The sequence below is a fragment of the Notamacropus eugenii genome, chromosome 1 (assembly GCF_028372415.1).
Source record: "Notamacropus eugenii isolate mMacEug1 chromosome 1, mMacEug1.pri_v2, whole genome shotgun sequence".
Lineage (NCBI taxonomy): Eukaryota > Metazoa > Chordata > Mammalia > Diprotodontia > Macropodidae > Notamacropus > Notamacropus eugenii.
In genome coordinates, this window is record NC_092872.1 from 605,563,799 (window position 1) to 605,580,430 (window position 16,632).

The following is a 16,632-nucleotide window of genomic DNA, read 5'->3' on the forward strand; positions in this document are numbered from 1 at the left end:
TTGAGGAGATTGGGCACGTAGCACCTGAAGATGTAGTTTCCAGATCTCATCTTCACAAGATTTGCTTCCTGGGATGATTTGTTTCAGGGGCTGGGCAAAATTAGCAGGGCCACTGGTCTATAGGGTGTTGCTACTCCTGGGACTCAGGGGTCTTAGTCTGCCTTCACCTGGATCTGAGACAAGGTGATGGTCCAGGTGGTGGCAGGGCTTAGACCTGCCTGGTACATATTCTGAGTAAAACATTAAAATATCCTTCACCGCATATGGAGAATAGCCAAAAGCAGGCTAACGAGGCCCAAAACAATAGCATTCACTATAACATAGGCATACTCACTCGCAGTGGCACCTGGTTCCACAACACCATGGTGTCAACAGTATTACAAGAGGTAGTTAGTTCCAAGCTAGCGTTAGAAACGTAATGGTAGCACTGTGTGGTTTCCCAGTGCTGTGGAGATTTGACTGTAACAAAATGATGGTTTTATTGTGACATATCACTGGTACAAGGGTTTCTTTTCTTCCTCTTTCTATCTGGTATGGTATGAAAATATCTTAGCACCATTTGATCACCAGTCACCTGCCATCTCTTTTGTGCCAGAGAACAGATTCCTTCTCCTTGCCTTGATTTTTCCCCCTTTTACCATTTGGAGATGTGAGCTGACTGCCTTTCAGAGATGGGTTTTCCTTTACATGGGAAAAGCCAGAAACAGTCTGTATTTCCTTCACTTCCCTTCTCCCTTGATCTCTGCATCCATTCCAGATTTATATGAGCTGGCTGCCCTGCCATAGCAAGGGCAGCATGGTACAACCACAGACTTAGTGGTAGTAGGAACCTCAGAAGCCATCCAGTCCAGCCCTTTCATTTTACATATGTGGAAACTGAGCCCTAGAGGAATTGAGTGACTTGTCCAAGCTCACACAGGTGTAGTAAGTGACAGAGGTGGGAATTTGAACCCAGGCCCTCCAACTCCAAAGCCACTGTCCTTTGAAGCATGTTGAATCATACACGAAATATATCTGTACCTCATTTTGAGTGATCCTAGTCATAATTGTTTTTAATATAGAGAGGAGAAAGTTCAGAATATTTCCCAGCCTGAAGAAGTAGAAGAAGACTCTGAGGAAACGGAAGATGACTTGGAGGAAGAAGAAGAGGAAGATGATGAGGATGAGGAGGAGGAGGATGTTAGTGAAGATGAAGAAAGTGATGAGGAGGATAAGGAAGTAGAAGAGGAGGGTGACTCTAGCAATGAAGAGCCAAGTAGTAAAGAGTATATTGCTGTGGGTGATTTTGTTGCTCAACAAGCAGGAGATCTCACATTTAAGGTAAAACTGTTTGGGCATCTAGTGAACGTAAGTGCAGCATGAATTCTTGGGATAAAATACCAGATAAGAACAGAGCTCTAGGGTTGGAGAGACCCACAAAGACCGTCTTGTCCAACTCCCTCATTTTACTAGTGAAAAAGCTGAGGCAAGGGGCTTTCTATGACTTGTCAAGGTCCCAGGTGTATGCATCTGAAATGAGCTCCTCCGCCTTTGGAAGCAGTATTCTTTCCTCTATCAGAGGCCAAGTATATAGCAGTGGTATTCTTCAGCTTTTTCTCAGAGCCAAATACTGTTCATATGAGTATATGAGACAGGGCTTACAAATAAAAGTTTTTGAAACTGTCAGTGAAATAAAATCTATCTCCTTTGGACTTTTTTTTTGCTTGACCCAAAGGCCAAGAATTATTAGATATAGTAGTGAGGGGGGCACAGCTAGGTGGTTCAGTAGAAGAGCACCAGCCTTAGAGTCAGGATGACCTGAGTTCAGATCCAGATTCGGATATTTGACACTTATTTTTCAGTCATGCTGTGTGACCCTGAGCAAGTCACTTAACCCCTACTGCCTTGCCAAAGGAAAAAAAAAAAAGAAAGAATAGTTGGAAGTTGCAGAGAAGCAGATTAAGGCTTGAGGTGTAAGGGAAAACTTCCTAATAATTAAGAGCCAAATTCCACTAAAACATGAATGGGCTGCTCAGGGGATGGGAGAGGGAGGAGAGGGAAATAGACTCTTTAGAGGTCTTCAAGCAAATATGACCACTTCTTGGGGGTTTTAGAGGGAATTCTCATGCAGGTATCAGTTGGATTAGATGGCCTTCCAACTCTGAAATCCTCTCATTCCTTTGAAACAAAGTAGAATTTGAAGAGTAATGATGAAAATCTTGAAATATGTTTAATATTGAACAAGTTTAAACTTTCCTTCAGGTTTCTTACGTAGGAGGTTACGAATTTGAGACTTAGGATGAACATAGAATGCTAAAACTGAAGGAACCTTAGACATTCATTTATCTAATCCCCTCATTTGACAGATGAGGCAAAGAGGAAGAATGACTTTCCTAAGGCTACAAGATAATTACCAGCTCTCATGTTCAGTTCAGTTGTTTTTCAGTCATGTCTGATTCTTCATGAGCCCATCTGGAGTTTTCTTGGCAAAGTTTGGTTTGAGTGGTTTGCCATTTTATTCTCCATCTCATTTTACAGATGAGGAAACTGAGGCAAACAGGGTTAAGTGACTTGCCCAGGGACACACAACTAGTAAGTGTCTGAGACCACATTTGCTGACTCCAGAGCTGGCACGCTTATCAACTGCGCCACCTAGATGTCCAACATCTCTTAAGTGTACATTAAGAAATACATTTTTTTGAGTTGTGGTAGTATAATTGACCCATGATAAAAAGAAGAACTTGGTACTTTAATAATTCTTTTATGCTGACATGGATAAAACAAAAAGTCTTCCTTAGCAACTGTACTTATCAGACCATTACAGAAGTGAAAATTAAATTAAAATAAATAAAAAAATAAAAGTATATAACATTTTTCTAAAGGAGATTAAGAATCTTTCTTTCTAGCATTGAAGATGAACCAAAAATATAATTATAATCTTAAGAAATTTGACTGATATTAATTATTAAACTTCATAATCTGTATTATGTTGAGATTTGATAAAAAAATTTAATTGGTTTATAGATTTTTACACAACTTTCCAACATCAATTTACACAATAAATTCTGCATTAATTTTATTTCGAATCTTAATTTTCAAATCCTATTCAAAAATAGGATTTAAAATCATGGTAAGATTAAAGTAGATTAAATATAAAGTAAGAGAAACACCAATTTTTTAGCACATACTACAAAACATAAGTAATGATGTACTTATTAGTACTGGGTTTCTTGTTTTGTTTTTCTTTTAAGAAAGATGAAGTTCTCCTCATACTTAAAAAGAAACCTGATGGCTGGTGGATAGCTAAGAATATTCATGGAAATAAAGGTCTTGTTCCCAAAACCTACCTGGAGGTTAGCATGTATACTTATTTTTCATTTTAATTTTTATTTTTCAACTTCATTTTAGCTTTCTTTTCATTATTATAGTTTTTCTGCCCATGTTTCCCTTTTGTGTAGTTGTGGAACCTTTTGGTCTATAACATTATTTCAAATCAAAAGGGATAGAGCCATGAGAAATCCATCTGTTTATTTCTGTCTACATCTCTTATCCATAAAATGACCCTGAGCACTTGGATTTAAATCTTTTTATAAAAAATGATTTTGCTAAATTTTTTAAAATATAAATTGAGTTCTCTGGATGGTAAAAATATCCTATTTCAATCATTTCTAGCCCTGTATTAAAGAGAAAGAAAACCAGGAATACAGTGAGGAGGAAAGTGAAGAAGATGTAGAGGTGGTAGATGAAACAGCCGATGGAACAGAGATTAAACCGAGGTAAGAATATTTGGGGAAGCATGAAAGGAGGTACAAGGAAAATGGGTTGATTCCACTCTTTTCATCAAAAATAAGTTGAAGAATTTTGTAAAATTTAGATATATTTTCTGCTTTAGTTCACTTAAAAGTCAAAAGAGCAATTTCACTTTATGAACATTTTCCCAGTGAAAGGTACCGTCTCTTGGTTATACCCTGAAGGCGTCTAATGATTTGCTGTGCCCATTGACAGTTTACTACGAGCTAAATGAGTGTTGAATAAATATCAATTAGTCGACACAACTTTCATATTGTTTCATATATATATGATTTTCTTGTTTTTGTCTATTCCCAGAACTGATTCTCATTGGAATGCTATTAGAAAAGCTATTACAGAGGTTGGTGTCTTTCCTACAATATTAATGATGTCTCATTTTAGCATCCAGCTATCCTAGTAGATAATATAAGATACCATGTACAAATGAGCTTTTAATAGAATACTATAAATAATCAGAAAAGACTATAGGAGCTTGGGATGTAAACTAAACCTAGATTTGTTTTTTTCTAATTCTAGCTTTGGCTACCATTCTTGTAAAAAGATGGGTGAAAGAAAAGGATAAAAATTTCTGTACAGAGGATCATAGAATTTAAAACCTAAAGAATCCTTGGATGGGGAAGATCCAGGCCACGGGGTTCTTAACCTTTTGTGTGTGTGTATGCATGTCACGAACCTCTTTGGCAGACTGATGAAGGCTACAGACCCCTTTTTAGAATTTTTTTTAGAATCATAAAATAAACAACATAGGATTGCAAAGAAAGAAAAGATACATGCACAGAATGGAGTATGAGGTGCTCCAGTTAGATGGAAGTTGTTTGGTAGCCTTGTGATCTAAGAAGTATTTTTTAATAGGATCTTAGAGACAGAGTGGGCTGCTCTTTACATTGCATAATTTGGCAGCATCTGAGTAAAGCCCCTGCCTCCAAGTATCTTTTCTCTTGGTTGCCCCTCTACCTGAAATTCCTATCGTTTGGTTTCCTCTTCAGTTTAAGAACTCTGTTAAAATGCACATATTATCCTTGGAAGATAACACCACACCGTTATGAGTCATTAACACTTCACCTCAGCTTCATTTATAGTATTAAGCTAACTAATCACTTCACAATGTCCCAAGGGGATGAAAACCAGGATTTTAAATTTTGTTGGGGGTAGGAGTGGGGAACTAGAGAGGGATAGGATAGAACACTTGAGAAGTAGGTCTCTACAGAAGAAAGTGGGCATAGGAAGGAAGACAGATCATTCATTTCCTGGGAGTAGTTGTGATTCACTGATGATAACCCTTTACGAAATTGGTTATTAAATTCCTTGCTTTCTCCAATTCACAGCTCCTGCCCCCCATTTATGTGTATATTTTTACTTTCATAATGAATGTGTTTGTATGTATATATATGTGCATATTTGTGAAGAAAGACTTACAAGGTGTGGAGAATGGGGCATGAAAATCACTATTGCATTTCTTCAATAACTAGAGTAACACAATTGATGTGTTGACTGCAATGGGAGCCATTCCTGCAGGGTTTCGACCATCAACTCTTCACCAGCTCTTAGAAGAAGGTGAGATTTGAATTATCATTTACTTAGATTGGAGCCAAACTACCTTGTATTCTAATTTCTCTTATACATTAGTAACAGATTTCATGGATAACTCTTCTTGGTTAATGCTAACATACACTTCTTTCCTGGAAGAGAGGGGTGCTTCCTGCTCTTCTTTGAGAGAAACAAATTATTAGCGAAATTCTAAGGCAATTCTTAGTTTTTAATATGGAAAGAAATTTTTTTTAAAAAGGAATCAAAAAAAATGCTTTTATTTCTAGAAAAAATCTCTGTAATTCCTTGCTTTGCAGTGAATAATTCTAATTTTAGGAGATTTGACGTGCAAAATGTTTGTCTAATTATTAGTCAGGGGTGGTTTTCTCATTCTTTTTCTCAGACTTCTATTGTGTAATTGTAAATTCATATGATTCTAATAATCATTTTAGGGATAACAAAGTGTGACGAATTATTAGAAAATGAAATGAAATAAAATAGACTGATGATTTGTTAAGCAGTTGTCTCTTACCTGTGAATCAATATATTTAAAAACTAGTCTGAAAAAAATGACCAGAGGCCATAAAATACGCAAATTATTTATTTTTCAAGTCTTTCATACTGGCAGATTTCTTAAAATATTACTGATATATTACAAGGAGAGCAGCTAGGTGGCGCAGTGAATAAAGCACGGGGCTTAGAATTAGGAAATCTCTGGGCAAATCACTTAGCCTGGTTTGCCGCCTTGCCTCATCTGTCACATGAGCTGGAGAAGAGTATAAGAAACCATTATCTTTGCCAAGAAAACCTCAATTGAGGTCACAAAGAGTCGGACAAAACTGCAGTGACTCAATAACAAAAAGTTGTAAGGAGGCCAAGATGTGGAAAAATACTTGTAAAAAATTAATTCAAATAGCTCAGATAATTTATGTAAACACTATAATAACAATTATCACCAGGTTTCTACAAATGAATAAATTGAGGGACAGCATAATGCAAATCAACTAGCTCTGGACTTGGAATAAGGAGACACAAGTTCAAATCCCTCACCTGACAATTAATAAATGTGCGTCCATATGAAGGCCATTGAACTTTTCCTTGTGTGGATAATAATAGTAGTACCTATTTCACAATTTGGATTAAATTAGATCGTGTTTGTAAAGTGTTAACCATGAAGCTATGTTACCATCACAGATTTAGACCTGAAAAGGACCTTCAAAGTTACTTAGTCCATTCCCTCATTTTATAGGCCCCCAGAAAATATAGTAAGTGAATTGCCTAAGATCACACGGGTTGTATGTAGAAGAGCCGGGATTCAGCCCTGGGTTTTCTGACTCCAGTCTTTTTGCTGCTTCCCATATCTGCTGTTTTTATGATGAACACATTTCAATGTCACCATAAAAATCTGTGTAGGATATTGAGCTACAAATTGTGAATGCATTTATGGTCTCTCTTCTTTTGAGGAAGATGGAAAGGAACATCTGTGATTTCATCAGTGTAGGGAGCTCCCAGTGTGGAACTTCTTTCCGCTGACCCGGACTGTTGTTGATGAGTCATTTCAGTCTTGTCTGACTTCATTTGGGGTTTTCTTGGCAAGGATACTGGAGGGATTTGCCATTTCCTTCTCCAGTTCATCTTATAGATGAGGAAACTGAGGCAAAGAGGGTTAGGTGACTTGCTCAGGATCACACCACTAGTAAGTGTCTGAGGAAAATGAGTCTTCCTGACTCCAGGCCTGGCGCTCTATCCACTGTACCACCTAGCTACCCATTCATATCCGGACTGACCCATCTGTAGCTTCCAGTCTTAGAGAGTTGCCTGAGGCCCTGAGACACCAAATGACTTGCCCATGGTCATACAGCGAACATGTGTCCAAGACAGAGCTTGAATTCCAGTGTTGCTGACTCCAGTGCTGGTCCTTTTCCCCTAGCACCACACAGCCTCAGCATCAGTAGGATAATATGAAAAAGTTTTCATGGAAACTAATCAGTATAATAATTGCATTTTTTCTTTGAAAGAATCACACAGTCTTCTACATTTGACAACGTGCACTTGCGCCTCTGTCTCATTAAGTTTCTCAACGAAGGATCTGTCTTGGAAAGGAAACTCTGTGGTCACCTTGGTTACGTGACATTGAAAAGCTTTTGAATTATCCAAAGTAGCCCTACTAAAATAGAAAGGAAGCTGCTGCTGCAGACAGGGGTTCCTCCCCCCTGGACTCTTCACATCAAATATTGGGGATAAGGAGCCCGAGTACAAGATATGTAGAAAATGAGCACAAATATATGACCAAGGGCCATTGATTAGTGGAAAAGCAGTCAAAGCATAGGAGACATCCAGGTGGCTCAGTAGATAGAGCACAAGGCTGGGAGTCAGGAAAACCTGAGTTCAAATGCAGCCTGAGACACTTACTATCTGTGAGATCCTAGACAAGTCACTTAACCTCTGTCTGCCTTCACTCAGTGGAGAAGGAAATAGCAAACCTTTCCAATATATCTACCATGGAAAGTATTGTCCAAGTATGGTCTGCAGTCTCACGAATAGTTGGACACAACAACAGTCAAAGCTTAAGAACAAGCAGATCTCAAAAGAAAAATGGCAGACTATTAAAGACCTAAATCATAATAACAGAAGAAATGTGAACAGTTCTGAGGTTTCACTTTACCCAAGCACACAGGTAAAGATCACAGCAGTAGAGGAGCTGTGGAAATATAGCCAAACATGATACAGCAAAAAGGGCTTTTGGTCCTGAAGGCAGAGAATTTGGGTTCGAATCCTCCCTTAGATGTTTACTGCCTATGTGACCTAGGTCAATTCGCATAACCCCCCTCATTTACTTGTCTACAAAATAAGATGCTTATATTAGATGAACTTCAAGGCTCCATCTAGCTCTGTAATCTTTATACACTGTCGGTGGAGCTGTGAATTAGCCCAGCCATTCTGGAAAGCAATCTGCAGTCACACCGAGTATATGACTTAAATGTATGTTCTCTGACCTAAAGATTCCACTGCTCGGCCCTAAAGAGCTCAGACAGAAAGTCCCACAAACCCCAAAATGTTCATAGAGACGCTTTTTGTTGCAATAAGACAACTGGAAACAAAGGAGAAAGGCATCAGTTGGAGAATGACTAAACAATTTATGGTACATGAATGTCTTAGAAAATTACTGTGCCATAAGAAGCAATGGAAGGGAAGACTCATAGGAAGACTTACATGAACCGATACAAAATTAATAAGTAAAACCAAGATAAGTATATTGTCAATGACTACAGCCTCGTAAATGGAAAGAAAAACAGATTTGAGACTGAGGGTTCCATCTTTATACTGACCGAGTCTGGCCTCAACAGAGAAATAAGGAAGTAGACCTCCTTCCCTTCTTTGCAGATATGGGGGTGTGTGACAGTGCAGAACGGTGTACATGCTGTCAGACTTGTTGGGATTTATTGGTTAGTTTTGCTTTTCCTTTTCCCCCTCTTTTTGATTCTTTGTTATAAGGATGACTGTCTGGGCAGTGAATGGTATTAGAAATGGAAGTAATCTAAAAACAAACAAAAAAAACCCACTATTGACAAAAAGTGAAAGAATAAACTAATTGGAACCTAGTGACATATTGGTTTTTGATTAATTTTCTGTGACTCCTTCCTTATCTCCTGGCACAATGCCAAGCACCTAGGAGGTGACATGGTAACTGATGATGATAATAAAATACAAGATTGTTATTTGATCATGTTTTTCACTTTTTCTATAAGAATATGAAAGAAAAATGATTTTTTTTTCAGGGAGTAAGTTTCAAGCAGGTTACTTTTTACAGCCTGAACTTACCACTTCACAACTGGCTTTTAAAGATATGATATGGGATCCTGAAAATGGCACTGTAAGTATTTACTATCAGAAAAACTGTGCATTTTCAAGATTTGGGTACACTCCTAAGTAGACAAATAAAGTACATTTCCTGGTATGTAAATTGGATCATACATTGCAGAATAAAAACTTTCTTTGGGCCTGAATCCATATAGTAATACAGCTTAACCATTACTCATTTGTCATATGCAGAACCTTAAATGGGATATGGTTACCATGGCTTTATTCCTCTTTCATTGTCTGCCATTTACATGCCAGGGAGAAAAAGCAATTTATTTTGTATTTCTGTTTTATTAAACTGATAGGAATGAGAAAGTTAGGCGTGACTTAGGATCTTGCTTTTTGAGGAGAGCAAAGGATTAAGAATGTTACCAGGCAGTCTTTCCTAGAACTGAAGATGTAGACTGTAAACTGCCTGTTTGTAAGTTGAAAGGAATAGTGGTAAATATTTTAGAATCACTTTGCTTTTTGGAAACATTTTGGAACTTTCCCTGCACCCCTTTGTTCTTCCTATGAGATTAACCTAGCCTAGGGATGGGGAATCTCTAGGACCTTGAGTGTGGCCTTTGGACTGAGTCCAAGTTTTGCAGAACAAATCCTGTTATTAAGGGGATTTGTTCTGTGAAGTTTGGATTCAGTCAAAGGGTTGCACTTGAGGACCTAGAGGGCCACATATGACCTTGAAGCCACAGCTTCCCCACCCCTGATCCTAGCACATCATACCTCTCTCGTTGCCGTTTTGTCTTCTATTTTGCTTCGTAGTTTTTTGTGCACATTTTCTCCTAGAACCTAGGTTTTTAGTTAATGTGCTCTGGTAGGTTCCTTACTGCTCATGGTGCTTTAAACATGGGGGCATTCAGTACAGATTTTTCTGGAGTTAATGTATTGCTTAAAAGAAGGGATCACAAAGAACTTAACCTTGACTGCCATGTACTGTAAAAACTTAAATATTCTGAAGGTCATAATGCAGTGTTTTTCCTACCATTTTCATGCTAAGTCATGGTAATAAATATAAATGGCTATCTTTAGTCTCTTTTTCTGTACCTTTCTTTCACCTACTTATTCTGTGAATGTTTTCTTTTCTTCATTACAAAAATAGTGAATTTCTACCTACTCATCAGATATTTGCCAAGTCTTGAATTGGAGGTTTTCTAACTCCAGTCCCATACCTAAAAGTAGAGTTAAGATTTTGAGTTTCTTTTGTTTTAGAGGTAGAAGAAAATATAGTAATTTCCAAAGCATCTAAGTAGCAATGAAATTTTTACATAAAAGCTAGTTCAGTTTTGATATAAATCTAAACTCTAATAAAACTTTAAAAGAGTAATAGAATCTTTGAATTGGAAGTAGGAAATGCTGGTAAAAGTTTAACAGCTGGCTATATATGTATCGTAAATACACATGCATGTGTATATATGACATTTTAAAATTTAATCTGCGTTTTCAGTATTTTTCCATCACTTTCTTAAGTTTAGGCTCTCCCAGGGGTGGGGAACCTGCTCTAGACAATCAACAAAACAATGTCGAGCTGTGCTTTGGTAATATTTGCTGATTTCCGAGGTGTAAATGCTCCCACCAAGAGCTGGCTCCAGCACAGCCCTTGTTGGAAGGAGCCTTAGAGGTCAGCATATCCAGCTTTTAACTATCAGTCAGACACCTGATCAGTAAGCACCTACTGTGTTCCAGGAACTGCTAAGCACTGGGGAGATAAAGGACCAAAGACAGTCAGTCCCTGCCCTACAGAAGGTCATAGTCTAATACCTGAAGCATGAATCCACACCAATATACTTACTAGGAGTAAAATAAACGAAATATTAACAAAAAAAATTTAACATTAATTTACATTAACATTGTTTAATTAATTTAATTAAAATTAATATTAACTTTTTAAGTGGTTGCCAGACAGTGGTATTTCCCATCTTGTAAATTTCCAGTTGTTTCTTTTTTTCTTTGTGTACTTTCTTAGCAAATTGAGTTTAATGTATTCAGTCTAATTTATCAGTGGTAATTATAGGATGCTATGTATGGAGAATGGTGTGAATTGTAAAAATTCAGATTATGAAGTGTAAAAAAATAACTTTTTATATATGTGTGTATTTATTTACGTACGTGTTTGCTTTAGATTAAGCCCAGACTGAGCCGGGTGTCGTTGATTCTAACCTTGTGGAGTTGTAGAATGATTCCTCTTCCAGGAGTAAGCCTGCAGGTTCTCAGCAGACATGTACGTCTGTGCCTGTTTGATGGAAGCAAGGTGAGCTCTGCTGGTGCAGAGAGTCATTACACCATACACCTCAGAGGCTAGCCAGCCCGACCAGTCACCTCCTTTCATAGATGAGGAAACTGAAGCCTCAAGCATGTGAAGTAACTTTCCAAAATAGCTCAATAACAATGCAGATTTGCTTAAAAGCTAATACAGTTTTGATAAAAGTCTAAAATTAAATCAAATTTTGGGTTACAGGTAGTAAGTAGCAGAGTGGGAAATTTAGATTTAATTTAATTTAATTTAAACCCATGTCCTCTGACTCCAAAATCAACATTCCTTCCACCATACCAAATGTGTAGTACGCTATGGCACAAAATACTGTGTCTTCAGAATGTTTTGCCAAGTGTTACCATATTTTTGTGATTTTTTTCTGTCCTTTCTTTGCCAGGCCTTTGGGTCAGAAAGTCACCTCCAAATTCAGCTTATAGGTTGTTTTATCTACCTAAGCCATTAATATGACTTAATAACATTGAATTGATCTAATTGTACAATTGTAAAGACACTGTGTAAACATAGTTTTTTTAAATTTTGGCTTCTCAGTCTTAATAATTGGGAATGTAGAGCACAGGTCTTTCCTGTCTTATAGATGAGGAAACTGAGGCTCTTCAATAGTGAGTAACTTGCCCAAGGTCACATAGCTCTTGAGTGGCAAACTCAGGATTCAAACCAAGCTCTCAAGTCACTGGCTGTCTCATGACTGGCACAGTGCTCTTTCCAACTTGACAGGGTTAAAAAAAAAGCTTACAGTCAGAACACCTAAGTTCTAATCCTGGCCCTCTCATTTGCCAGCCACATAGCCTCTCTAGGCCTTATTTATGTGTAATACGGCAGTAATACCTGCACTAATACCAGTGAACATAGGCAAGATAGCCATGCCCTGTGGCCCCTGATGTAGAACGCAGCTTCTGAAACTCTCAACAAGAGAAGCTGGGACAACCTATACATTGCTGCAGGGTAGGGTCCTTCAAGGAATGTGGTCATACGAGACAGTCACATTCCAGGTACAGTTCAGACTACATACTTCTACGCTGGATAAGACAATGGGTGGCAATAGGTAGGATCCAGTTTGGGGCTTTTATGGGGCCTGCATGAAATACCTGGACAGGCCTTTGGTACCAACAGCTATAGATAGTGTGGGTAGTAATGGCCTGCTGATCCACATTACTATAAGAGCAGGCATCGATTCACCAAGTCAGGTGCACATCTAAAGTACTTTGGGAAATGAACTAAATGTGAATATACTTTTTTATCTGAAAAAAAAAATCTGTCTCATTTGAAAAAGTATCAAACGTTGCCTGTTTTGCAATTTTATCCTGTTTGCACAACACAGTCTTTGCTTTTCACCTGAGTTCCTTTATATAAGTCATAGGCTAAACCTTCTGACTACAAGTGTTTTGGTTGACTAAAGAAGCGTGTAGTCTTTAATTCTCTAGATCCTGAAGAATAATATTTCACATGTTCATGGGACAGATCTTGTTTCACTTTCCCCATAAAACTACCCCTCCAGATGCTCCTATTTCTGTTAAAGGACCACCATCAATTCATCCCTCGCCTTTGTCCCTGTCAATTTTCTCTCACCTCATCTTTTGCATCTGTGCCCTCTTCCACTCACATAGGCATTACCCTGACTTAGGCACCTTAGCCTCTTATCCTGGACTATTCAATAATTTTCTAAATGATTTTTCTGCTTCCCTTCTCTTTACTTTTCAAGCCATCCTCCATTAAATTGCCAAAACACGCCCCCACAGCCCAGGTCTGCCCATGACACTGCCATTATTTCTAGGATAAAATACAGACTCCTCAGTATGAGGCTTAAAAGCCCCACACCTGGATCCTTCCTGCCTTTCCTTTTTTCATTTTGCCTCCCTCCATTCCCTCTATGTTCCATCCAAACTGGCCTGTCAGCAGTTTTTTGAGCTTGATATTTCCCAGCTCCATGCTTGTGGAAGTTATTCCCCCATGTCTGGAACCCCACCTCCCCCCATTCCTCAGCCTCTCCCTCTTCAGCTCCTTAACTTACTTCTAGGTTCAGCTTAGTTTCTCTCTCTTATGCAAAGGCTTTCTTGACACCCCCACACACAGTTTTGAGTTTTCTCCTCTATTGCTTTATATTCACACATGTGCATATACATGCATAATGCATACTATACACACATGTGTGTGTACATATACATACATACATACTGTACACACACACACATACACATACACACACATATCTTCTCAATAGAATATAAGCTCCCCGAGGACAGGCACTCTTTCATCTTTGTTTTTATATTATAAGACTAATGAAGTTGGAAGGCACCTCAGAAGCCATCTAGTGCTGTGCATATTCTGGATATTTAAAATGTTTTCTAAAATTTAATTGAATCAGAACTTTTAAGGTAATTGCCCTGTAGGTCCTGTTGATCTCTAACTTTCCTTAACCAGGTAATTTTTATTTATTACATTAACTATTTTTTTTTCTGTAGACCATGCTTAATAATTCACAGAACACAAATAATTACAAGCACAAGAGCTAAAGTCTGAATTCACGTATAATCTTGAGAAATCTTAATTTACTCACTTTAATAACAGTATTAGTGGAGCTCTTTAATCTGGAAGAGAGTAAAGCATTTCCTGGGGTTTTTTTCCATGATAATTTCATATATCAAAATGTCTTTTCAGGTTCTTAGCAATATTCATACAGTCAGAGCTACATGGCAACCTAAAAAGCCCAAAACCTGGACCTTTTCTCCACGGGTGAGTGAATAATTTAACAAACGGAGTGAAAAATGAACATTCTTTCCTTATTAAATATAATGTATTAAATTTTCAAGACTTGGCTATCGTTGTATACTCCTTACAGTACTGTTCTTTTAAAAACACGTGAAATTACGGAGGGGAAATGGGCAGTATATTACATGTTTATGTAATTAGTTCTCAGTGTTACAGCTGGGACTAAATTTTTGCCTAAGTCCAAAAAGTGCTTCGAGTACTTAAATCACTCCTTTTTCTGAGTCACTGAAGTTATGATTCCTATGAATCATCATGCTTTAGTCCTTCAAAGAATCTATGGTTTCATCAGAGTGGGTACTCCCACATCTGTGCCAGTTTCAGTCCTTCCACACGCTATCCTGTATGCCTCTTTCTGTAAATCTCCCATGAAGGATAACTCTAATGACAGTGAAGACTTTCTACTTATTCCTTTAAAAAATTTTATTTTTATCTGTAATTTATGAAATAAAACTAGCATTTCCATAACATAGTTAAATAATAAAATGCTTGCATATGAAATACAAACGTACAAGTTGTTATTCCTTTTAAACTTATATTTATCGTGTAAATTTCTTTTTACCTTTTTTTCTCCCCCCAATACATAATAAGTGTAAAGAATACTCTTATTCATTAAATACCGAGGGCATTTGTCTGTCTTCCTTTACTCTGATCAATATGGACAGCCCATATGTGCCTTATAAGTGTCCTAGATGATATTTTTATGTTACTTCTGACATAGAGATGAAATTGTCTCAGAGCTTTAGAGAGAGAGAGAGAAAGACCTTCTGCAGAAGGTGGGAATTGAGTAGAGACTTGGAGGAAATAGATTTCAAAACAGGCAGAATTCAGAAAATGTTTTTTGTAAACTAAATCCTATCAGGCAAACATGCTAGGTAAATTTGTATTTCCCAGAGTTTGGAGGAAAACTCACCAAAAGATATCCTAATAGGTAGGATTTTGATTAAATGAATTAATTAATTCCTGAGTCAATATTAAATAGCGGCCAGACAATAGATCCTGGACTTCCATGGATGAGAAACTGCCTCACAATCCTATTTTTCATTTTATCTAGATACCATATGTCAAAGAATGTTAAAATTATTGAACACTTGTGCTCATTTTACATTCCAGCAAGGTTTTGCTTAAGATTCTGTAAACTACGTTTCAGCAATGAGTGAATCAAGAATTACCAGAAGAGCAGGCTGGTTTTCAAAGAGGCAGAGGAGCTAGAGACCAAATTGCCAACATTCACTAGATTAGGGAGAAAGTAGGGGAGCTTCAGGAAAACATCTATTTCTGATTCACTAATACACTAAAGTCTTTGACTGTGTGGATCACAACAAAAGGTGGCAAATCCTCAAAGAGATGGGAATACTAGACCATCTTATTTGTCTCCTAAGGACCCTATATGTAGTCCAAGAAGTGACAGAACCAAGTATAAGACTGGAAAAGGAGTAATGACAAGACTGTATAGTATCTCCTTATTTATTTAATCCTATTAAATGTACATCATGCTAAATGCCAGGTTAGACAAATCACAAGCCAGAATTAATGTTGCCAGAAGAAATATCCACAGTCTCAGATATGAAGATGATACCACTCTCTTGGCAGAAAGTGAAGAATTAAAAAGCCTCTTGATGAGGGTGAAAGAAGAGAGTGTAAAAGTTGGCTTGAAATTTAACATAAAAAAAAAAATCAAACTAAAGTCATAGCAACTAGTTGCATCATTCTGGCAAGTAGAGGGAGAAGAAATGGAAGCTGTGACAGATCTTATATTTTTGGGCTCAAGGATCACGACAGGTGGTGACTTCAACCATAAAATTAAAAGATACTCCTTGGAAGGAAAGCTTTGGCAAATCTGGATAGCATACTAAAAAGTAGATACACCCTTGCTGACACAGGTCAGTATGATCAAAGCTGTGGTTTTTCCAGTAGCAATGTTTGGCTGTGAGAGTTGGACTATAAGGAAAGCTGAGTGCCTTAGAATTGACGCTTTTGGTTTGTGGCGTTGGAGAAGACTTTTGAGAGTCCCTTGGACAGCAAGCAGATCAAACCAGTCAATAGGTACAGAAAATAATTCAGACTGTTCACTGGAAGGTCAAATACTGAAGCTGAAGCTTAAATAGTTTGGCCACATAATGAGAAGACAGGAGACCCTGATATTGGGAAAGATTGAAGGCAAAAGGAAAAAGGGATGACAGAGGACAAGACAAGATAGATAGATAGTGTCATGGAAACAACAAACATAAGCTTGGACAGACTTTGGGAGATAGTGGAGGATACAAGGGCCTGGTGTGCTGTGGTCCATAGAGTTACAAAGAGTCGTGCAGGACTTTAATAACAGATACCATATGAAAGGCAGCCTGGGAGAGTAGATAAAGAGAGCTGACCTGGAAGACAGGAAGACCTGGGTTCAAGTCCTACCTTTGGCACATGCT

General features: G+C 37.8%; 1 protein-coding gene across 4 annotated transcripts in view; it reads left to right on the forward strand.

The window, feature by feature from the left end:
* Positions 1 to 16,632, forward strand: part of NPHP1 (nephrocystin 1) — a 49,228-nt gene that overhangs the window by 19,304 nt on the left and 13,292 nt on the right. For all 4 annotated transcript variants that reach the window (XR_011972601.1, XM_072634688.1, XM_072634687.1 and 1 more), the window contains 8 exons: positions 1,062 to 1,320; positions 3,231 to 3,332; positions 3,652 to 3,755; positions 4,087 to 4,129; positions 5,259 to 5,343; positions 9,096 to 9,190; positions 11,297 to 11,425; positions 14,105 to 14,179. Coding sequence is in view for 3 of the 4 variants with exons in the window: in XM_072634688.1 (XP_072490789.1) it covers positions 1,062 to 1,320; positions 3,231 to 3,332; positions 3,652 to 3,755; positions 4,087 to 4,129; positions 5,259 to 5,343; positions 9,096 to 9,190; positions 11,297 to 11,425; positions 14,105 to 14,179 (892 nt within the window). In the remaining variant the exon portion in view is untranslated. The remainder of the gene's footprint in view (positions 1 to 1,061; positions 1,321 to 3,230; positions 3,333 to 3,651; positions 3,756 to 4,086; positions 4,130 to 5,258; positions 5,344 to 9,095; positions 9,191 to 11,296; positions 11,426 to 14,104; positions 14,180 to 16,632) is intronic.